At 50.4% G+C, this 21961-nt stretch overlaps 9 protein-coding genes across 9 annotated transcripts; 6 read left to right on the forward strand and 3 right to left on the reverse strand.

Moving 5' to 3' along the window:
* Positions 1-910: 910 nt before the first annotated feature.
* LCP9604111_941 (cyclin family protein) lies at positions 911-2868 on the reverse strand (the record flags this gene model as incomplete). The annotated part of the gene is made up of 4 exons (XM_039073128.1): positions 911-1153; positions 1209-1748; positions 1804-2676; positions 2857-2868. 4 exons carry the CDS (start codon positions 2866-2868, stop codon positions 911-913), a joined length of 1668 nt encoding a protein of 555 aa, XP_038933489.1.
* Positions 2869-5933: 3065 nt separating this feature from the next.
* On the forward strand, positions 5934-8028 carry LCP9604111_942 (putative C6 finger domain protein; the record flags this gene model as incomplete). Its single annotated transcript, XM_039073139.1, has 3 exons — positions 5934-5969; positions 6045-6767; positions 6835-8028. 3 exons carry the CDS (start codon positions 5934-5936, stop codon positions 8026-8028), a joined length of 1953 nt encoding a protein of 650 aa, XP_038933490.1.
* Positions 8029-8911: 883 nt separating this feature from the next.
* LCP9604111_943 (putative DNA-directed RNA polymerase III RPC4) lies at positions 8912-10639 on the forward strand (the record flags this gene model as incomplete). Its single annotated transcript, XM_039073150.1, has 1 exon — positions 8912-10639. One exon carries the CDS (start codon positions 8912-8914, stop codon positions 10637-10639), a length of 1728 nt encoding a protein of 575 aa, XP_038933491.1.
* A 565-nt stretch (positions 10640-11204) lies between these two features.
* Positions 11205-12521, forward strand: LCP9604111_944 (uncharacterized protein; the record flags this gene model as incomplete). Its single annotated transcript, XM_039073161.1, has 1 exon — positions 11205-12521. One exon carries the CDS (start codon positions 11205-11207, stop codon positions 12519-12521), a length of 1317 nt encoding a protein of 438 aa, XP_038933492.1.
* Positions 12522-13687: 1166 nt separating this feature from the next.
* Positions 13688-13999, forward strand: LCP9604111_945 (uncharacterized protein; the record flags this gene model as incomplete). The annotated part of the gene is made up of 1 exon (XM_039073172.1): positions 13688-13999. The coding sequence occupies one exon, from the start codon at positions 13688-13690 to the stop codon at positions 13997-13999; it is 312 nt and encodes a 103-aa protein (XP_038933493.1).
* A 719-nt stretch (positions 14000-14718) lies between these two features.
* LCP9604111_946 (uncharacterized protein) lies at positions 14719-15429 on the forward strand (the record flags this gene model as incomplete). The annotated part of the gene is made up of 2 exons (XM_039073183.1): positions 14719-14842; positions 14993-15429. 2 exons carry the CDS (start codon positions 14719-14721, stop codon positions 15427-15429), a joined length of 561 nt encoding a protein of 186 aa, XP_038933494.1.
* Positions 15430-16209: 780 nt separating this feature from the next.
* On the reverse strand, positions 16210-17448 carry LCP9604111_947 (FluC/FEX family fluoride channel; the record flags this gene model as incomplete). The annotated part of the gene is made up of 1 exon (XM_039073194.1): positions 16210-17448. One exon carries the CDS (start codon positions 17446-17448, stop codon positions 16210-16212), a length of 1239 nt encoding a protein of 412 aa, XP_038933495.1.
* Positions 17449-17676: 228 nt separating this feature from the next.
* LCP9604111_949 (uracil phosphoribosyltransferase) lies at positions 17677-18704 on the forward strand (the record flags this gene model as incomplete). Its single annotated transcript, XM_039073206.1, has 3 exons — positions 17677-17850; positions 17914-18013; positions 18271-18704. 3 exons carry the CDS (start codon positions 17677-17679, stop codon positions 18702-18704), a joined length of 708 nt encoding a protein of 235 aa, XP_038933497.1.
* Positions 18705-19510: 806 nt separating this feature from the next.
* On the reverse strand, positions 19511-21961 carry LCP9604111_950 (C2H2-type zinc finger protein; the record flags this gene model as incomplete). The annotated part of the gene is made up of 3 exons (XM_039073217.1): positions 19511-19652; positions 19706-21758; positions 21829-21961. 3 exons carry the CDS (start codon positions 21959-21961, stop codon positions 19511-19513), a joined length of 2328 nt encoding a protein of 775 aa, XP_038933498.1.

Consider the following 21961-nt stretch of genomic DNA (forward strand, 5'->3'; position numbering starts at 1 on the left):
TCCGGATTACGCTGACCACCCGCACCTTTTAGAGAAGTTGATGCCTTCTTCTATTGGGCACTGATGGATCCATCCAATCTCGCTAAAGTCCTTATCGGTGGAGAGCCCTTACACCCAGTTGAAGGCGTTGCTTGCAAAGTTCTTTCGCGGGAAATCTGGGATCGGCTTGTTGCCTATGTGTCGAAAAGGAATGAGTTTCAGAGTATCTATATTTATTGTCTTGATATCGAAGAAGAAAAGGTTGAAGGTGTTGCCTTGAGTAGAGTTACGGAATGGGAGCTTCAGCCTAGCTGGTTACAGAGCAGCATTTGGAAACCCAAAGTCTTGCAAGTTCACATTATCTGATAGCTAAGTTCTTTTCCGGCTAAGAGAACAGACCTGAAGACTGGATGTCGTACTTGGAAGTGTGTAGTTACCTTGATGTAGTTATAGAAATGGGACGTCATATTCGACTATTACTAGTACAGTACAACATACAGAGTGGCGCAGAGCCAGTCAGGTGACTTGTGTAGATAGAGAGTGTATCAACGGTCCCCATTCCCCAGGGGAAAAAAAACGAAAAAAGGCGGTTAGAACGCCCGGAGAGAAAGAGATCATCGTCAACGCCTTCCGATCATTTACTCTCATGTTCGGAAAATGATGGCGTCAAGTCATGTCGTCGTCAGCCCAGTAGAGCTGGGAAGAAACAAATCCACGAAGAAAACAAATGACAGAATGAAGGAGATGGAAAAGACTGGAATAACACGCAAACGCCATGCATAAAAAACCGATTCGCCTGTTCACCCATGTTGACCGAAAGAAAAACGAGAAATAAGTTTAGAGATCGTGAATGGTGGGGAGTACCAGCAATACTGAAAGCCAGCTTAGCATTGTATCTGCACACCACCGGGGTATTAGTTTGAGGCAAGGATTAGTAGTTTGCATAGCCGTCCAAGCGATCTGGATCATTGAGATCAGAGGGCTCGGGCAAAACAAAGTCGGAGGCAAGCCCAGTTTCGACAAAGATCGAGGCATGCTTGAAACGACGATCCGAATACTTTTCAAATATGGCGGCGTGGTGGCGGCGAGGGTTCTCACAGCATTCCATCAGTGTGACGAGTACTGGAATCAGCTGGGAATAAAGATAACCACTGTAAAATGCGTGTGCCGGTGTCTGATTTTGAATGTTAGCAATATGATAATTGAATGGGTTGGAGAAGAAAACGTACCCAGTTGCCCTTGTTAAGCAGCATGCGAGACAGGCAATGGGCTCCAGCAGCAATAAAGCTAGGGGGAGTGCAGACAAAGCGCTCATCCATAATAGCCAGCTCAAGGAAGTATTTGGCAACAGTACGAGTTTCAAGGTCGTATTCATCAGCCTTGCTAATACGGCGAAGGAAACTCATAGGGCCAGGCCATCCAAGATCAAAGTCGAGGATGGTGAGCATGAACCGTTCTGCCTTCAGAATCTCGTCGACGGAATATCCACCGTCAACCATGTAAACGATCTCTTGCACGGACGGGGCTGTAATCTCTTCGAATTTTGCAGCAATGAAGATTGCTGTCGCCCCAACAAGCTGCAATTTGCCCATAGAAACTACCTTGTACGACAGGAAACGGTCGATGTAGTTTACTGTGAGGAACAGAGTTTCAGGGAGCAAGTTAAAGCGCCCATGAACTTGAACAAGCCAGTCCATCAAAACCGCGCGCATGGACCACTGGAGTTCGCTTTGACGGGCCATGTAATCGGGAACCGGAAGCATCTCGATCTACAGACATGGTTAGTTCAAGCTGGTTATCAGGCATTGGGAGAGTAAAACATACCTCTTTCTTTCTTAGATGAAGGAAAATTTCATCGCCATACTCCGCGACCATGGTCGTATCTAAAAGTTCCTCCTCAATATCTTCTGGTGTCTGTTCGCTTTCGACGATGTCTTTCGCCCGGAACATCTCACGAGTGGTCACATTGCTCATGCATGGATAAATGACGGTGGTTCCGTCGGCGTTATCCCCACGGAAGGAGTAGAAGGGTGCAACATTGTACTCGGTATCATCCCCATCCCATTCCTCGGGCTCAGATACCGCCGGCACGGGTTCCTTGACGTATGTGTATGTGTACTCTTTCAGATCTTCGGTCTCGGAAACGGTGGCATCAGACTCCACGAGGCTGGCGGTATCAACGTTCAGCACGTTTGAAGGCCGCACTACAATACTATTCAAATGACGCCCTTTCTCCACTCCCTTGTGGCTGGTCTTGGCATCTGTGTCTGTGTTGGTTTCCTTGGATGCAGTTTTCTCGGGAACGGTATGCAATTGGTCTTTGAATACGGCGTTGTTTCGCTTCGATTTATACGCCGGTTGGGCCTTACCGGCGGGGTTCATAGGCTTTGTTGTGGCAACGCTTTCAATAACACCCTTAGTTCCTGCCAAGGTCATGCGACGTTGGGCTGGCTGGGACAGTCCAGGAGCCTTAACCTCAACTAGAGCAGGCTTTCCACCAACGGCGGAGTCATCCCGACTAGCTCGGTTCATATCCTTGGTGTTGCTAACATCGACGAATGCGCGTCGGCCAGCATTGTTCTGGGCCATCATACTCAGAGCGGGGCTCGATTTGTTGCGCTGGTGGATGACCTTATGATTTTGATGCAGAGACGAAGGGGGCACGTTCTCATCCCCAACGACTCGGAAGCGCTGTGGCTGTAACATCAGTTAGCATCAATATCTCCAAGTTCTCCAAGTGTGGTTTAGGATGAAGCAACTCTAGACCAAAAGTGGGCGAATACACGACAATGCGACAACGCGGCGCCGCTTTACGCGATTGACGCGTAGGTACAGAAGAATCGGGCAAACCAGACCATAAACATAGAGCTGACTTACCTTTGCATCCATGATCGTGAACAATGAAGTTGCAAGACGTGAGTGTCGAGTCTACCTTGAAGTTGGTAGAGAGATGTTGTTTACTTTTTGCTCAGTTGGGGGGAGCGGAGTTGCCCGGCGTGATTGGCCAGCCCAGGCAAAATAAACAGTCGATAGGACCCGCTCACTCGTTCCTTCCCGATCTAGCCCAGTTTGTCACTTGAATGTTACCTAGGCAGAATAGGTAACTTTATAGAACTGACTGAACAAGTGAATGAGCGAGAATGGAAGTGACAACCGTGAAGAAGGGAGGGTTGTCCCTTGTTCCTAAAGATGTGCCTTGTTGACAATGCACGCTATTCCTAAATTGGAGGTTACGGTGGCGCACGCCATCCTACTGTGCAAACTGCCCTGCGACTGTTATGCACGCCTGTGTCATCATATGTATGCTAGGCTCAAAGTTTATGGAAGTTTTGATTAAATAATATAGAGAACATCGAAGGGAAGATCTGAGTTTATTTTACCTTTATTTGAGCCCTATTTGCCGGTTTCTCAGTCGAATGTCTAGACTAGATAGGTCTATCAACCTATAGTTATTGAAGGCAAATTTGCAAGATAAATACCATGGTACCTCTAATTAGCTTCTGGGGTATCAATTTTATACATTGTTCATCATCCTAGTGAGAATATGTACATTGTAATCATGACCTTGTCAAATTGATATCAACCTTTCAAGGTTCCATGGTTACAACTTTCCGAGGTCGAGGACTCGGGACGTTGATAGAATGTTAAATGTTTGTTCTGTTTGTCTATGGTTTGCATTGTTTGGTACATCTTTGACGTCATTAACCTTATCGGCGCGTCTCCTGCGACGTCTGTCGAACATCGTTTTTGATTAAAGAACCACGAAAACAAGATTAGATATTACTAAAAAGTTATCTCCAAGTACATTCAATAGTAATGCATAGTTACCGACAATAATATCCCAAAATAATTCATGTTTGCGAGTACAATCGCCATTTTATATCATAATCTAGATCTGACGCGCTATCTACACGAGACCACGTGAGAGCTACACCGCCGTCACAAGAGGTGGGACACCCGGAATGAAGCGGTTCCTGTTTGGCAGCTTTGTGCTCAACCGAAACCCACTCCTATCATTGCGACGGTCGTCGGCTTTTCCAGTCTCGCCAAGTGGTGCGGGGCTTCAGATCAGAGGCAATGAGCAGTTTCGGAGTAAATTATAGACAGTAGCCACGTTCTCGGATCCGATGATCTTCATCGTCAACATATCCAAAGGACCTTTTGCGCCCAGTCTCTCAGCATCACCGCCTGACTCCACCAAGCAGAAATGTTCCCCCCTTTTCATCGCCTATTTTCTTGAGAAATCACTAAAACTGTGCAATCACGGATTTGCGATGTCCCGATCTCACTTTTGTAGCCAGGTTCCAAGGAGAAAGGAATGATCTGTAACGCCGATGCGGGATTCCCTTTTTAACCTTCTTACATAGGTCCGAGGAGGGGTAAATCCATGTTGCAGATCATGCGAGACAACTCCAGAGAGTCATGCGATATTATGAAAGAGAATATTCTGGGGATTGAAACGGTTTGGTTCTTTCGGTGATATCCTTTCGGCTGAGTATAAATATCTAGGTCCGGTCCTCTAGGCGGATCAACAAAACGTCCATAAACCACCCTACCCTAGCGATTTTGCTATTAAACCACATTATAAGTGTCGCGATATCTTGTATTTTCCAATTCGCATAGTAAATGAGCAATGCGACAAGGGTGATGGTGGGAAAATGACTGGACAATGTCAATTCTGTCCAAGCGCACACCTCCACAACAGACCAAAAAAAGGTATGGGTTGCTACGTGGTCACGCTAGGAACTAGCTGCAAGCCCATAAATCTATTGGGCGCTATTCCTTTATCTTATTTTACACCCTTAGCCCTCGATACCCTAGATAGTTACTTGTAGCGATAGTTAGAGGTACCCAAGCTACTTGCTTTGTGTGAAGCGCTGCATCCTCCCCTCCCCAACAGTCTTAGGTAGCCCACACTCGCTTACACTTCATCCCTCAAGACTCAAAGATCGGATTATATTCTCAATTTCGTACATAATATACAAGAAGGAGGGTTAGACAAAGTGTTCCGTCACTCGGCGCAATGGCATCCGGCTTGCGACAGCTTTTGCGCCTTTGCGAAAAGATACAGCATTGGGATGGCTTCACACATAGTTATTTTTTTCGATGCATAGAATAGTTGCAAATCAAATGAAGATTTTATATATATTCATTAATGCCATGGGATGTGATGGCTGCATCGATGGGCGCCGGAAGCGCAAATCGCCATGTCACCGACTCAGGCAGGCCGTTTTCTCGCTTTAGGTGAAACCATCGTACGCACCCACCTCAACCTTCTTCCTTCCATCCAACAACCCCTCGAACAAATCGCCATCAGCGCTGTCAACAGTATTGGGTATGTGTCTCTACTCTCGTTCGATCTCACTTTTCACTCCCCTGACCCCGTTTTAATCCTGGAGATGCCACCACTGACATAGCCTCAGCGCTTCGTAGAATTGACAATCCCCTCTCGACCTCGACCGAACCCATCCTTCGACCCTTCGCCCTGTCTTGGACAATCCAGGTATCTGCGATACTGGAAGTCTCTGTTTGAGTTGAATTAGGTGTGTTGAAATATCTCTCCATTCTTCTCCGGGTCATCTCGCTTGCTTCCCCCAAGCCCGCCTCCAAGGTCGGCCGGACTCGGTTAGCGACACATCCATCCATCATCTTCCAAGACACAAGCCATCCTTATTGTATATTCGAGCATTTGGAACCCCATTGTGTTAACCTCTATGGTCTGTTTTCCTTCAGGTTGCCCACATTTACCCTTCTGAGTCGCTTCCGGCTCTTGCGACTGCAGATTCCCCTCCCACCTCCATCGAAGGTTTTGCTTCGACGGTCTCTATATTTCTATATTTCTATACATCAAGACCGGGGGTGGTCCATCCACCAGCCTGATCGTTTGAATTCAACAATTGTGGTAGGTTTGATGGATTCTTCCCTCTACACCTGCCCTTCCTCTGTGTCTTGCCATGGATCACATTCCCGCCCTCTACGGCACACAAGCAGTGGGTTGATGCAGAATTTGGTATAGCAGTGGAGTATTACTCAATTTGGAACACTTTGATATGCAACCGGTTCAGCATGAAGGGCTTTCTGGCCTGGTCGAGCAGCCGGGTCTGGCAGACTCTGCCAATGTAGCTCGAGACCTGTCGCTGAAAGGCCCAGCACCCAAGAATATCGCCTTTGAGTTACTTCTTGATGAGAACTCCAAAGTCCGAGCTCGTATTCCGATGCGCGTTCAAATCTATCCCCATGATACCACGGACTCGATCGTCACAACGGTCAAAAATTTCTATGGAATATATGACGGTACTGCCAGTGGGGTCAGCTTCGAGGATGAACATGGGACCACCCTCATCGCAAGGTACGAGAATCTCAAGAACAATCGGACTGTATACGTGCGAGTCATTCCCATTCAACCATATGGGGATCACTTCTATAACGGGTTCAATGTCGAGCCTCGCAAGCGACCCAGTCTGGCGGAGCCTTTCCAGATGTTAGATGGAACGTCGCCGGCGTTAGATCAGCCAGGACGGCCATCCTCTCGGCTTGCGAGAAAGCGCAGCACCTCTCCGTCGAACCGGAGTCTCCGCAGCGCTTCTCAGCACAAGCCTCCCTCCCGCGCGGGCAACAAAAGCCGGGCCTCGAGCACCCATGGAGCTTTCCATGATGATGATGACTACAGCGATACCGAGAGCGCTTATGCTCGCAGGGCTCGCAATGAGCTCTTTGCTAGCTCGGATATCAGCATGGAGAATATACTACAAGATGGTCGTCGCAAACGACCCAAGTTCGATAGCTCTGTGAGTGACTCATACGAGAGGGTTTTTCTCTATCAAAGACTGTCGTTAATCAATATGTTCCCCTTAGGAGCTCCCCCTGTTTGTTCCTCCCCAAGTGCCCCTTACTACCTCCACTTCTTCCATCTCTCCCCAGCGTCGATCGATTGGCCAGGATGGCGCTGGGTCGCCTTTCGCACGCCCACCGCAACCCCCGTATAGTTATCAACATGCGCTTCCATCGCCGCAGAGCTATGGCCACAGCGAATATGGTGTCCACTCGGGGCGCAATACGATTTATGCGACTCCCGTGGTTCCAGACCATGGAAATCGCATGCGCGACACGGGAGCCTATAACAGCTCGGCTAGCCGAGTGAGTGGTCCAGGTATATTGCCCACACCTGACCCCACTATTGCAAGCTGCATCTCCGATGAGGATGTGGCGATGCAATTGATACGCTTGGGCGATGCGTCCAATTTCTCTCACGGACGCACCTCTGCCTCGACATTGGACGATGCTTTCAGTGGTGCCGCTGACGCTGCCTCATCCACTGGTGCTACAAGCGATGGGGAAGACTTTAGCGAGGACGAGGACGACTTGCCAGCTCGTCGCCAGAGGTTGGACTCCAGCCCAATGCTGCCGCCGGGAACCATCAAGCGCCACCTCAAGGGCCTGGATGACATCCTTCCCAGCGCCGATAGCAGCGACCACAGCTCGGATGGTGCAGATGATGGTATCAAAAGTGAAGCGGAGGAGGATATCCTTTACAAGGAGTTTGCACCTAAGGCAAAGAAGCCGAAAAGCCGCCCCACATCTTTCAAGGTTCGCAGCCAGAAGCCTGCGCCTGCGAAATTGAACAAAAGCAAGAATGCTATGCCCGCTCCTCGCAAATCATCCGAGAAGTCGGCTGCGCCTGTTCCACCTCTCAGCCCGGCGTCTTCCCGAAAGGTCTCGGGGGGCTCAGTCAACTTCCAGCACCAGCTCGGTGCGGATGAGGAAGATCTTTCTACCAAGCCTCGCTGTCAGCGATGCCGCAAGAGCAAGAAAGGCTGTGATCGTCAGCGCCCCTGTGGACGTTGCAAGGATGCAGGCATTGGAATTGACGGCTGTCTCAGTGAGGATGAGGGCAATGGTCGCAAAGGGCGCTACGGTCGTCATATGGGTGTCCCCGTGAAGAAGAACGGGGAAGAAATGGATGAAGACGAGGAGGAGTTTTCATTAACGCCTGCGACCCCTCCCGTCTCTTCGTCTATAGCAGACAAGAATAAGAAGCGGAAGCGCTAGTGGAGCTGCAGGTTGCAATTGCCCCCGCTATCTCTAAGCGCCGAACTGTTTCGCACCTCCAATCTTCTTCGTGACCATGGGGTCTCTCATTCATCTTACCATCCTCACTTTGGGCCAATCTCATCCACCCTCACTCTCTCATTTCGCCTTCTTCTGGCCAGCGCCAGAGACAGTCCTTATACTAGCATCATCATTTGCGCTTCTCACTACACATTCCCTTCTCTGGTTACAAGCCATGCTTCCTCCATTGTACACTGCCAAGCGGTTGATCTATTGTTGTTGTGTCTCTTCGGCGTCTTAGTGTTTCTGTGGCTATATGCTTCTTGTCACATCCACTCGCTCATTCGGAATCAATGCTACTGGGTTATTTATCATTGTCTATGTCGGTTTCATGTGTGTGGTGTACGGATCAGTAGCGGAAGCATTATATACTTCCGAGGGATGGCGAGGTCAAAGCGTGACAAGTTGTAGAACATATGGCCGATCTCGACCTATTTCGTCTTCCGGGTAGTTAGGGAGTCAATGAAAGGGTTTCAAATTTTTATTTTGCACTTCAATCTTCCGACGTTCCATTTAGTCGTCTCATCATGGCTTAAGTTACATGGAGACATGGCGGGATGAGTCACATGACAAGAGCGGTGTGATTGGCCCCGCAACTTTTTTAAAGAGCTTAACTTTCTCGAACCTCAAAACGCTTGCATTCTTTTGCCAAACGGCGTGTTGCTTATTTCTAGTTGCATTTTCGCTTTTAACGGGAACAGAATTTAGGTATCCCAGCGCTGAGACTGCATGTAACGCGGTGCGCAAACCAGCCCCTCTACACGAACTTTTCTCCAACCGCCCAGCAAGCCGCATTAAGCGCCTTGTCTGAAAAGCGACCACAATGCCTCCCAAAGCTGCCTCTCGTGGAAGCGCCCGTGGAGGGGCCGCCAACCGTGGTGCTCGAACCGACACAACTACTCCTACTCCCGCTGGCGGGGACACTACGCAAAATGCTCCCACGGCAACTAGCGCGCCCGGTCCTGCGAGTCGAGCCTCAGTACAACGGCTTCAATCACTGAACAAACGCACACCCTCCGGCAGTATCGCGCCCAGCAGTCGGCCTCCATCCGCGCTTGGTGGTGAGCCGGCCAAACCAGTCATGAAACACAAACCGAAGGCCGTTGGACGTCGCAGCAAGCAGGAGCGAGATGAGATAGAGAGACTTGAACAAGAACGATACAATGAGCGTCTGAAGGAGGCTGCCGCTATCCAACGTGGCCGTGGCGGTACTGCTCGTCGTGCTGGGTTCCGTGGCCGTGGTGGACCTATGGCTATGGGCATGAGTGGATTTGGTGGCCGAGGCGGGAAACGAGGCCGTGGTGGTTATGGCGGCGGAAGTGGAGGTGGTTATGGAGGAAGCGCAGGCGGTGCAGGATCAGGATACAATCGGTCTGGTCTTACTGGGGTCAACCGTGGGCGCGCATATGACTCTTCAGACGACGAAGAGAATGCACTCCGTGTCAGCATCGATCATATCAACCTCGATAGCGACGAGGAGGATTGGGATACGCCGAAGGATTTCAAGGGCAAACAACCTAGCAGGTCGAGCGGGGAACGCGGACTTCGCCCTGTTCGTGTTGAGCGACATGAACACGAGGAAAGAGTCATCAGCGTCAACATGGAATCTAGCACCAGCAGAACCGCCGACCTCCGCAAAAAAGCAGAGAAGGAGAAAGCAGCGAAGGATGTCGGCCGTACACCTACCAAGGTTAAACCCGAACCCCGAGACGACGATACAACTATGCCGGATGCCATTCCACATGCAGATGACGATGACCTCCTACCAGAGCATAATGTTCGTGTGCGCTCGGCTCAGAGCATGAGCCCAACAAAGAGGAGCACAACAGAATTACGATCGATTCAACCCACGCCTGAGCCCGAAATCCCAGACCCACGCAGCCTACTTCACACTAAGGAGGAAATCGACGAATATGACCGACACATGGAAGATTTGGCTATAATTAAGGATCTTCTTGTTCCCAAGGAGTCAAAGAATGCCACTACAGAAGCAGAAACTACCGAAGGAGCTGCCGAAGGTAAACCCGCGGCAGTGGAAGGACAGGAAGGTGACCAACCGAACGAAGAAAAGGAAGAAGAACAGGAAGAAGACAACCCTCTACATGGCCAGATGTTCCTCATGCAATTCCCACCGATGACCCCCTACCTCAGAGTCGCCGGTTCTTCCCAAGACAATCAACACCAAGCTGCAGCAACCGCACCTCCGCCGAACGAGATCAAGCGTGAAGCGGGCGACGACGTGGAAATTGTGGGCAGCACCCAAGCAACCGAATTAAAAGAGAACAGTGTCATTACAGCCGGCCATCCATGGTCTTTGCCCACAGGTCGTGTCGGCAAATTGAATGTACACCAGTCCGGCCGTGTGACCCTAGATTGGGGTGGAATCAGTATGGAGTTGGATCGTGGAGCACCGGTTGGTTTCGTCCAGGAAGCCGTCATCTTGTCGAAGGTTCCACCGGAGTCGGAAGAAGACATACCAAAACATGTTTGGTCTATGGGCCAATTATCTGGCAAGTTCACAGTCACGCCGAACTGGGATGAGATGCTTTGATACCTCTACAAGGCATCTTATGATGAATGGAAAAGAAATTTGCAAGCTTACTGCAGCAATTGTCTTGGTTGTTGACTTGACAATCACCAAAAATAGTTAGACTGGGGTAAAGTTTCCCTTTTCCTCCTCAAGAATTCAACTTTGAATCCCATCTGTAGTCACGTGACTATTTTTATATGTATGTGCAGGATTGCGATAGAGATAGCTAGTTGTCTCTGCTCGTTCTTTCTCTCCCAGTCTCTCTTCGTAGCTAAGAGAAAAATACAACTGTATTGCACGCTATATTCCAACTTTTGTGTGACTTTACAATGGCTGCGGACCAGCTTAGTAATTTCACCAAAAGTGCCAAGGCCTAGTTAACTATCGCGCAAGCTGCTCCGTACACGAACTTTATTTGCGCGTGTCGAATTCAGAGCATTTGACCATTACATCCTCCATGCCCAATAGCAACTACGGTCGAGCACAAGCGACAATTCAGCCAATCCAACTACTCATAATCCCTCTACAATGCCTGCATAGACCAAATCAAGTGTCTCCGGTGCTACACGAGTGACGAACCTTCGCCATGTCGTTGCGTCCTCTCGGATATCAATGCAAACTCCCCTATGCGCAATTATTCCGCAATGGACTGCAAACAAAACAAAATATCACACAACACCTGAGATCCTTTTCTCAATTACGCGACACCCATTGCGCACGTCGCTGGTCCGCGACATTTCCACACCATGCCAACAAAGCTTTTTCGCTACGGAGCTTGCTCGGTGATCTTTTGAGACCTGCACACACTATTCGGGGCCAGGGCAAGGGATTGTGGGCTCAACAATCTCGCTATGAGAGCTCTGCGGCCAAAGAACCAGAACTCTGCGCACACTGCGGTGGAAAAACCATCCCCAAGGCTAGAAAACATGTCGAGCCTGGCAACCCCTCCAGCGGCTGGTATTGCAAACCCTGTGTTCGGAACATCCGTGCCCATGGCCATCTGCCAAATGAGGAGCAGCTTGCAGGCATCCATCGGCGGAGGTTGATCAGGGCGAGTGGAGAGGCAAGCAAAACAAGCCCATGCGGGCACTGCGGCCAGATGACAGCTCCGAGAAGCAGCCGTAAATTCATTGATGCGAACAACCCTTCTGCTGGGTTTCACTGTCGGACATGCGTTCGGCATGTCAATCATCACGGTACCCTCCCAACCGACTTAGATCTCGCAGCGTTCCAGTACCGCAAACAGATGCGGAGTAGGCGTCCTCCTACTGTTGCCTCAAAAAATAACAAGTCAGTTACTTCGACCGGAGAATCAGCAGTGGCCCGCAAACATTCCAAGTCTCCCAAACAGATGAAACAGAGCCGCGGCGAATACCCTTGCATGCACTGTGGTGACAAAACCATCTCTAGCAGCAAACGAAGGCTCGTTGAGCCCCAGAATCCCGCGGCAGGTTACTACTGCCAGCCATGTACACGATCTCTACTTGAAACGGATGCCTTGCCAAGCACCGTCAAAATTGCAGCGCTCAGGAAACTCAGAGCGACCCGTATGCAAAGCAACCCACGAGTTATGAAAAGCCCTTGTGTCCACTGCGGTGAGATCACCGCCCCCAGCAGCAAGCGCCGGCTAGTTGAAGCGAAGAACGCTCAATCCGGGTATTACTGCCGCGCCTGTGCGGACTGTTTAATAGAAACCAATTCCCTGCCTAGCGACATACGCCTTGCAGTTCGCAGAGCGCGAGAGCAGGTCAGGCTGAAAAACTTGCAAGCCAGTCTATCTAAAGAATCGCAGTCCCCGGTATCTCCGCAGGACGGAGAAGCTACGCCAACGGATATTCTCACGGACAATACCGCAAAGACTTGCGCGCACTGCAGAACCGAAGAGAACACGTCGGACCACTGAACCCGGATATGTGTTTTTGTGTGTGGGGCTTTTTGATCTCAACGGCTTGTTTTTGAGGCTGGGGGTACTTTTGCGCAGAGACCGCATGAAAAAAAAAGTACGGACTCGGATTAGAGCGGATATCAAGGCTGGTCAACGGTTGGATTGCTGCCAGTGCACCGCGTGCTCAAATCGATGGCCGTCCTTTGATCTGGTCGATGCCAAGCGCAAGGGTCTTCATATCTTGATTTTAGTACCACCCATAAATGCGCGTCGTCATCTTGCCTGCGGGGTGTGCTCGTCTATTCGCCCGGACTTTGCGCCTGCGTTGACGATCCTGAGTGGCGCTGTCCGTTAAGCCTCGGGATGCCTTGGAGCTATAATTAGAACTTGGCGGAACAAAATGGGATTTTTATTGTATATACAGGGTGAACATGTATGCTATAGATGCATATGTCAATATGCATCTAGAATTATTGAATCACCCTAACAGCAGCGCATCTAAGAAGATATCCCGACTAAAATAAAGAATAATAAAGAATAAATAAACACTTTGGATAGCTTCAGACCTGGGAAACTGGGTAACCAATCAGAGCTCGCAGAATTCAGGGACACACCCCCACTCCTGGACGGCCCAGGGACACAGGGCCAAAGAAAGCCAAAGAGCGGCTCGGCCAATCAGAGCCTCGGCCTGACTGGCTTCATTTTGTTTTTCCCTTAATTTCCCTTTTCCCCCCCTGGGCTGTTTCGGCTTTTGGGTTCTTGTTCTTCTTCGTTCTCTCTTTCAATCCTCCTCTACGGCTAAGAGTGAGTTGGGTTCTGACAATTGAAAGAGTAAAGACGAAATACCCCGGATACTCCCCTCTTCCGTGTTTGGCCCCCTATTCCCCCGGTTGCCTGACTGCGACAATTCAACACACCCACTCGGACCTGAGTGGCATGCTTTGAGATCCTCGCAACTTATACCTTATATTCGTGAAGACATTCATCTGAGTCATATCGTCACTTCCAACCTCTTCTCCACCTCCATCTGCAGACTGCAGCACTGTTGCCTTGCCAACTCCAGACCCCCCGATCCCCACGACCCGCACCAGTCAGCTTGGCGTTGCTTGTCCTCCATAGGCAACAACGCAAAGCATTTGCGCGCCAGTCTATTTTCATACACTATACATCTATAATCTGCCACAATGAAACCATCCACCTTCCTGGTCTTCCTTGCCCCGGCCGCGGTGCTCGCCGGCTCACAACAACCCGCCGCAGGTGCCAGCCTCTCCTCCGACATTGCACACAATTCGCCCGCTGTCTCATTACCAGAACTCGCTCCGCGGGAACAGTTCGCACCATTTGCGGACCATGATCTGCCATCTGATGAGATGCGCTTGCTCGCTGCTCGCTATGTCCTCCGCGCGCGCAGTGAGGGCTCCCTCGGCCAGACCCCATGGATTGGCATGGCGATCGGATTGACCTTTACTGCTCTGGCGGCTGTCATGCTCGGGTGATTGTCGGCATGGAATGCTTTGAAACGAACCCTAGCTCGACTGATCCATATACCTCTTTCTCCGCCTCGACTACTTCTTTTTCTCTTGACACGACACGTGAAACGCCGGGCACCGCTCGAACTCTGTTTATCTTTTACTCCGCTCGACATATTTCTGCGACCCTTCTTCTTTATCTTCATTTTCTTATGGTCTTTTGCAGCGAATTTTTACCATTTTGTTTATTTTTGCATCCATGGCCTTGTGTTCTGGCGTGGGATTGGATCTTTGAGCCCCCTTTTTTACCTATCGCATTCCCCGACTTGCTGAGTTACTTGGTACTGTTGGGAGTATAGAGTTACATGTTGTACGCATGTTGTACATGATACCTTTTTGTTTCTAATGCAGATTCTCCCGTGTGTATGACCTAATTAGTATATATAGATATGGCCAATACGAACTGACTATACGTTTTTGCTTTTCTTCCTTTTCTTTCAGACCACATTTTTCTTAGTTTACGCCTTTCTCATGGCTAGACTCGGACTGGGGATGGCTTTCTTTGTTACTAGATGAGCAACCCATTGCCAGGGCAAACACAGAGTTCTCGAGAACTGTCATATTGATATTTTGGTTTCCTTCAAATCTATTTTCAAATACCCTTAGAAAGAGAGATCTTTAAGTGGGCATATACCCTCGCTACACTCGACCCCAAAGACAACTATACTACAGCCCTAACTTTCACCATGGCCTCGGACAAATATCCACCCTACGTACCGATGCCCTCGCTCCGCCACGAGCTAGGGCTGGTGTTCGGCTTCTTATCTCTGTGCATAGTGGTTATGGGAGCATACGTTGCTCTCTGGCGTGGTGAGTTCCCCTCCCACTCTCCTTTCCATCATATATCGATGTAAAGATCAGCAAGACCGTCCGTGGTCATGTCAAACACATACGTACATACAACTTCAATGCGATTTACTTCAGCATAATACCTACACTACCCCTAACAGCCAGCCCCAGTATCCCAAACCCGCTTAGACGCCCAAGACCTCGCCCGCCGCAAAGCCTTTCGCAGCAAAACCCCAACCCAACAACCCCTAGGAACAAAACCCCCCTTAACAGCAGGCCGAAGCCCAAGTCCCATCAAAGACACATCCACCTCAAACTCCAAAGCAGCTGTGCAAGAAAAAATGCTCGACCGCGTCGGCATGCCCGAGAACCGTGCCGAGCTACCAGTCCACGGGATGGAGGTGTACGCGGCTGGAAAGGGGAATGCGAGCACATCGCAAATCAGAAGTCCACTTGGTCAGGCTATGCCGCTTAGTATTGTTAGTCCTGTTGGTCCGCTTGGGGGTAGCGGGGTTGCGGGTAGGGCTGCTAGCTCTGTTAGTCTAGTTGGAGGTGGGATTGCGCTTGAGTCTATTGTTGGGGTGGCGTTGAAGGAGGGAGAAGTTTGAGTCGAAGTCCTTTGCGCGTTGATGGGTTCCGGTCGGTGAGTCCGGCGAGAAGGTTTGGGGGTGGAATTGGTCCACCTGTTGAGATTGGGCCTGCGCCTAGTAGGGAGTAAGGTGTTGCATTAGTTTATAATGATGTAACATATTATTTTGTATCGCAGCTAGGAGCAATTAATATGACAAGGAGAACGCTAAGAGAAGGAAATTTTAGACTAAGTCCACAATGAGAGATAATATTTGTAATCGGTCGATGAATGTATGTACCTTGAAAGAAGAAGAAATTCGGGATAGGGTTATGCGGGTCAGAAGTGTGAATAGCTTCAAGTGATCCCAAAGGAGAAAAAAAGGACCCCAGAGGTTCTTCAACAGCAGCTAGCCTAGGGACAGTTTCCTCGTTGGTATTGGACTAATCTCACCCTGCTCGAGGAACAGAGCACATCCCATCTGAGCCATGGGTGTTGGGAATTACAATATCTGCCTTGACCTTTCTATTTATACTCACTTTTGTTTATCGTTCCTTCCTCGGCAAATACCCAGGACCGCTCTTGCCTGGGAGCAGCCCTTCCTGCCATTCCAACAGTTGTCGTACCTTCTAAGATTCCTTCTCTTCTACTGAGTTCCACGTCATGCATGGCCTACTAAGCTTTCTGGAAGTATGGCGGTTTGATGCTTTGGAAAAATTTTGATATTGTCTCCAAGGGTTGTCCATATCAATTCAACTCATATAGTTGACATTTTGAATCCTTCTGGGTATATTTTACATTACATTACACCACCAGTCATCTATCCACACACAGGCTCGTCAAACCCACGCGTCCACAACAACGAACCCATGATGACCACCAAAAACCCAAGCGCGACAAGCACACTGGCACTTCCATACAAATACGCATGACGCCGATGAGACAGTCCTTTCAATTCAGCAACCCAGGTACTGATAGTGGTCGTGCTCCCGCAGAATCCATCCATAACACCCTGCAGCACCTGGCAACCTGTCAGAGCAGCAGGAACCGCCGCCCCAAGATCACTGACATGCTGCAAGTCATAGCACATACCCTCGATGATGGTCCCAAAGATATTGACCGTAAACGTGCCGAGGGGGAAGGTCGGAATCCTGCCATTCAGGTGCAGCGAGACATAGAACCGAAGGAGACAGCCAAGCGGTGAAAAGACAATAGCGAACACCGCCCGGCCGCGCCACACATCCGGGCCTTTATGTCGGTCTGGCGGCCAGATGGCCAGGAACACCGCCCCGAGCCAACATCCCCAGGCAAGCATGACCACAAGAGGGTCGAGGACTCGGCGCGTGAACGCGAAGGGCACGGTGGGTGTCACGCGTGTTAGAGCCAGGGCAATATGCGCGCCGACGATAAGTGCCGACAGGCTCAGTGACACGGTGAGTATAATCACAGCGACCAGCGCCATAAAGCTATACCCACCATTACGGGAGGCAATGTGAGATCCGGTTGGCAGGGATGGGTCGGGGAGGGCATTTGCCAGGGCGAGGAAGACGTCCCGCATAAAGGACGAGAAGGAGGTGAAGCAGCCACAGAACCCGGTCGTCAGACCAATGTACAGAGGGATAGTCTTCTTCACAGCCATGTGTTTCCGGCTTTTGACTTTGGGCTCGGTATCAACTGCATCTGCAGGTGCTTCTTTGGTTATTGTTTTGCCCCATTCTTCGCGGAATAACTGCTGGTCTTCGCTCAGGAAACCCATTACCAGGCTTCCGGCTACATTTGCCCATAACACCCCTGTTACGACAGGCGCGCCTGTATAAAATGTCAGAGCCTGTAGGCCTAGGCGGGCCAGTGTACCCCAGAGCGAGAAGAAGATTAGATAGGAGACGGTGTAGATGTGGGTTGCGTGTTTGGAGAGGGGCGGCGCAGCAGATGCAGGTTGTGGTACAGGTGCTGCGCGGTCACCCGAGTTTTGCCATGATTCATTTGCATTCGCCTGTCGGGCCTCTCTTGAAGGGTCATTGTTTCGAGAGGGGTTATCAACATCGGCAGTTGATGGCATTGCTGTTTCAGTGTTGAAGGGAGGATAAGGGGAAAAGTTTGCCAAGAACCGGAGACCGGAGATCAGGTGGAGTCCGATAAGATTAGCGGTCATTCGCAGAGTATATGAGGGGAAGAAGATAAAGAGGTGTGTCTTGTCTCCCTCCTCCTCCTCCTCTTCTTCTTCTTCTTCTTCTCTCTCTCTCTCTCTCTTTCCTCTTTCCTCTTTATATACCCTCTATACTTCACCATGTCTCTCCCATCAAATGTCCACGTCTCCTCCCATCCCTGTCTACAAGCCAAGCTCTCCCTCATCCGCTCATCTTCCACCACCCCGCGTGAGACAAGAGGCTTGGTCCATGACATTGCCAATATCCTAGGCGTTGAAGCCTTCTCAGGGCTGAAGTTAGTCAAAACAGGAACGGTAAATAGATCCCCAAGACCGAGATCCATACCAGCATTGCGATCTCCTAACACTCATTCCCAGGACACCACGCCCCTCGGAATCGAGTATGAAACCCAGGGCATTGACCCATTAGACCTAGCTCTAGTGCCAATTCTCCGCTCTGGTCTAGGAATGGTTGATGGTGAGTGATTCTTCTATTCCGCGTGATCCGCTCTAGCCAGCACTGCAACTGTAGCCCATGTTATTCCCTGCAATATGACCATACTACTCTCCTATTCCCCAATTCCCATTCCTATATCCAATCCCAAACACCACAGTTGCAATTTCATTCGCATTTACAGCTTATCTCTTCCTTTCGTCATCCCCCCCACTCCCTATCCTTATCCCCCACTCCTAACACGTCCACGGGTCCAAAACCCCGCTTACACAACCCCACAGCCCTAAACGACCTCCTCCCAACCTCAGTCCCAGTCTACCACCTGGGCCTGTTCCGCGAAAAGGTCTCTCTTCAACCCGTAGAATACTACAACAACCTCCCCTTCCACCGGTCGGAGCTGTCGCCGGCCTCGCCAGCTTCTCTGAACCCAACCACCAACACCGCAGCGGCAAGCCTGGCGGTGCTGCTAGATCCGGTTATCGCTACTGGTGCGACGGCCGAGGCGGCGATCCAATTGCTGCGCGATTGGGGTGTGAAGAAGGTTATTATGCTTAGCTTGCTTGCTTCGGAAGAGGGGGTTAAGCGTGCTGCGGGGACTTGGGGTGATGTTGAGGTTTGGGTCGGTGCTATTGATAAGGGTGTTGATGAGAAGGGCATGATCGTGCCTGGTATTGGTGATATTGGTGATCGCTTGTTTGTTGCTGTTGGAAAGTAGACTTAACTTTATCAGCAGTGAAGCATGGCTGTTGAGGGTTTAGATACTACAGATGATTATGTACCTACCACTACAACTACAACTTCGCTACAAATGATCAAGGCTTTAAACTACAATTGAAGTCTACAATCTAGTATTTAGGAAAGAGGTTGTCCCCGCCAGATAATTCATCGATAACGTATAGTACATGGAAATGGCATAAAACATGTGCAGGTGAAACAAATGCGAAAATTGTCAAAGCAATGCTGAGCGTTAAGAGCATGGAAAGCAAAAGACGGGGTCGAAGGCGCGCAGACAATTAACATCAAGTACAGCGGCTGGAAGCCAACTAAAGAAATAGAGGTAAGTGGCAAGATATGAGAAAGAAAGATAAAAGAAATCAACACGCACGCGAACGCATGAAAAGTCAAAAGGTATCGAAAGCACGAAAATCAGATGGACGGGGGGCACGATTAGGGGTTAGTATGAACCATAAAGTCAAACTCCACGGAGTGCGAAAGTACACACAGGACCAGCCAGGTGTCGAAGACGGAAAGCAGAAACACCACACTGGACTCCCTGGTGTAATAAAAAGCAGGGGAAATGCAAAAAAAAGCAAAAAAAAAGCAAAGACTAGGAACCACCGAGAGGGATATCAAAAGGCGAAGTATTCCAAAACAAGCCCAACACCCCGCCTGCCCACTGGCATGTCCAGTCCTAGTTCCGAGGTGTCCCAATGAAAGCGTCCAACAAATGAGAGTAAGAAATTGAAAACACAAATTTCAAGAAAAAAGCAGACCGACTCAAACAGATTGAAGAGAAAAAATTTAGTATGCGGTGCCGACGCTAGCAAGCGACTTAGTTGGCACCGCATGGATCGGCTGATCCTTGCGAACACGGAGAGAATCTTCGTATCCGACCAGGGCCTGAGAGTGAAGCTTGAATGATTCGCCCATCAACTTGGTGATTCTGTAAAGCGGTTAGTTATTGGACCATAAGAGTGAATAGGGATGAAAACGTACCCCCAGACAACCACGCCGTCTAGGATGTTACCCCATACACGGGCGACAGTAGAGCTGAGTTTTCCAAAGGCGTCGATGGCATCGTCGTCAAACAGATTGCGGACCTTGTTGTAGAGGGCCAATTCAGCCTCAGTTGCCGGCTCATCGTCATGTTCCAGACGGTAGAGCCAGAGGCTCAGAATGACCATCAGATCCAGGCCGCACAGAGGGTTCTCAACACTCCAGTTGGTGGCAGATGTCTTGGCAACCCAATTGATGCCCTGAATGGCGGCAATCTCGATGCATTCGAAACATTGTTGGATAACTTTGTTCATCTCCTGCGAACGCTTGACCTTCTCACGAGCGACGGTCATCGCAGCCGCCACCTCATATGAGGAGTGGTACCGCATCGCCTCCTGGATGGATTTAAGGTCAACTTCCAGGCGGGCGCGGGTGTTGCGGTAGACCGCCATCGAGTTGAAGATCAAGGGGTGACCCTTCTGAGGGGTGCTAAGCGGGACCACGATCGTTTCCGGTTCGCACACCTCAAGGGAGTTCTCCCAGGTCTCGAGGGCCAGGCGCAGCTTGTACTCGGTAACCACATCTTGGAGCGCCTCGAAGCTGCGCTTGTGGCTCCAAACTTGCAAGAACAAGGCGTTAATGAGAACACGAGTGGCGAAAGCACTGTAGCGTGTCTGTTCACCCTGGAAAAGGCAGTCGTGGGCCTCACGCACAGTCAAGGCGCTCGAGACCGTGCCACGGCGCCAACTCTCATCATCAGCCTCGTCCAAATTCCAGAGAGACTCTGAAGATGGGAGCTCCAAGTCGTCAAACTCATCGAAGCTCATAGCGGGGGTGTGATTGAATGTGAGGGTCAACATGCCGAAGAAAATATACACGGCGAAATATGTACGACGGCAGGATTCGTCCTCAATCCACTCCTCGCGCGATGGCTGGACATTCTGGCGCGCCTGAGTGCGCAACTTGAGCTGGTATCGGTTGCCGGCGACCATGTTGGCCAGGAGACTCTTGATCGAACAAGTCCATTCAAGGCCCTTCGGGTCACCACTCCAGCTCTCAAATACCATGTTCAACAAAGTAGCCTGCATCAATGTCAAGGGGCACTTGCGGGAATCAAAATTGTCCTTGTGTTGCAGGAATTGGTTGACCAGGACCTTGGAGCCGACGTGGAGCATGAAGGCGTGTTCGCGCTCGAAAGTGTAAAGAGCACCAATCGACAAAACCGCAAGCAACAGCGGGGCTGGAACTTGGGAAGGCTTAAATGATTCCTGGTGCAGGAATGGCAAGTGAGGATGGTACAGATTAAAGTAGGTGGACAAATACCGGTTCAGCGCAACCGTGGAAGGAAGCTGGAAAGTATCTGGAAGCGCACCTAGGCTGTCTGATCCCTGAATCCGATCAACTACATAGTTGCGTTCCATCTCGTTAGCGAGCTGGGGAGCCTTGGGAAGAGTCAACGCCTGACTAGGGCCAGGTGAGCGACGGTAGTTGACCGGGCTGACCGGACCAGTCATGGAGGGGTAGGGCGACAGCGCATTCGGGGTAGAGTGCCCCGACATAGGCAGCGAGTTGGACATCAGAAGGTCGCCGACAGGGCCATGGCGATCAACGAGGGTGGGCATCGACCCCGGTTCCGCGGGGGATATGAGCGTGTCCCAGGGCATCTGAGGCAGAGTGGCGTTGCCCGAGAGGTAGGGCTCGAAGGAGCCGCGTCCTGGCGAAAGCGATTCGGAACGCTCGGAGACCTGACCGGTCGCCGCTGCTGCAGCCTTATGTTGGAAATCTGTCATCAACATGGCTGCAGTTTCAAGGTCGACCATACCATCATTGCTGCTAGCCTCGATCTGCTCCAGGGTCGTCGGGTCAATGGTGACCGACGGCCGAGCTGGGGCAGATGAGTTTTTCTGAACCCCTCCACCGCGTCTGCGTCCCTCTGCAACCAGGGGGATACCGCCATCCTTGGCGTGCACCGTTCTGTCATGTCGCAGAAGAAGATCGCGACGGACGAAGGTACTGCGGCATTTTAAACACTTGAAGGGTCTTTCTTTCGTGTCTATACATTTTCGAGTCTATTAGCGGGGGGGGGAAACAAAATAACACATAGGGAATGTTGGCAATCTTACGTGAGCGCTCATGGCGACTGCGATGTTCACTTCTGCTAAACGCGCGATTGCAAAATTGGCACTTATATTTCTTTTCTGGAGCTGATGTTTTCTTGGCCGGTGAGTTGGCCGTCCCAGGTGCTGAAGGTGCCAT

This window comes from Penicillium roqueforti, assembly GCF_015533775.1.
Source record: "Penicillium roqueforti strain LCP96 04111 chromosome Unknown scaffold_01, whole genome shotgun sequence".
In the NCBI taxonomy this organism is placed as follows: domain Eukaryota; kingdom Fungi; phylum Ascomycota; class Eurotiomycetes; order Eurotiales; family Aspergillaceae; genus Penicillium; species Penicillium roqueforti.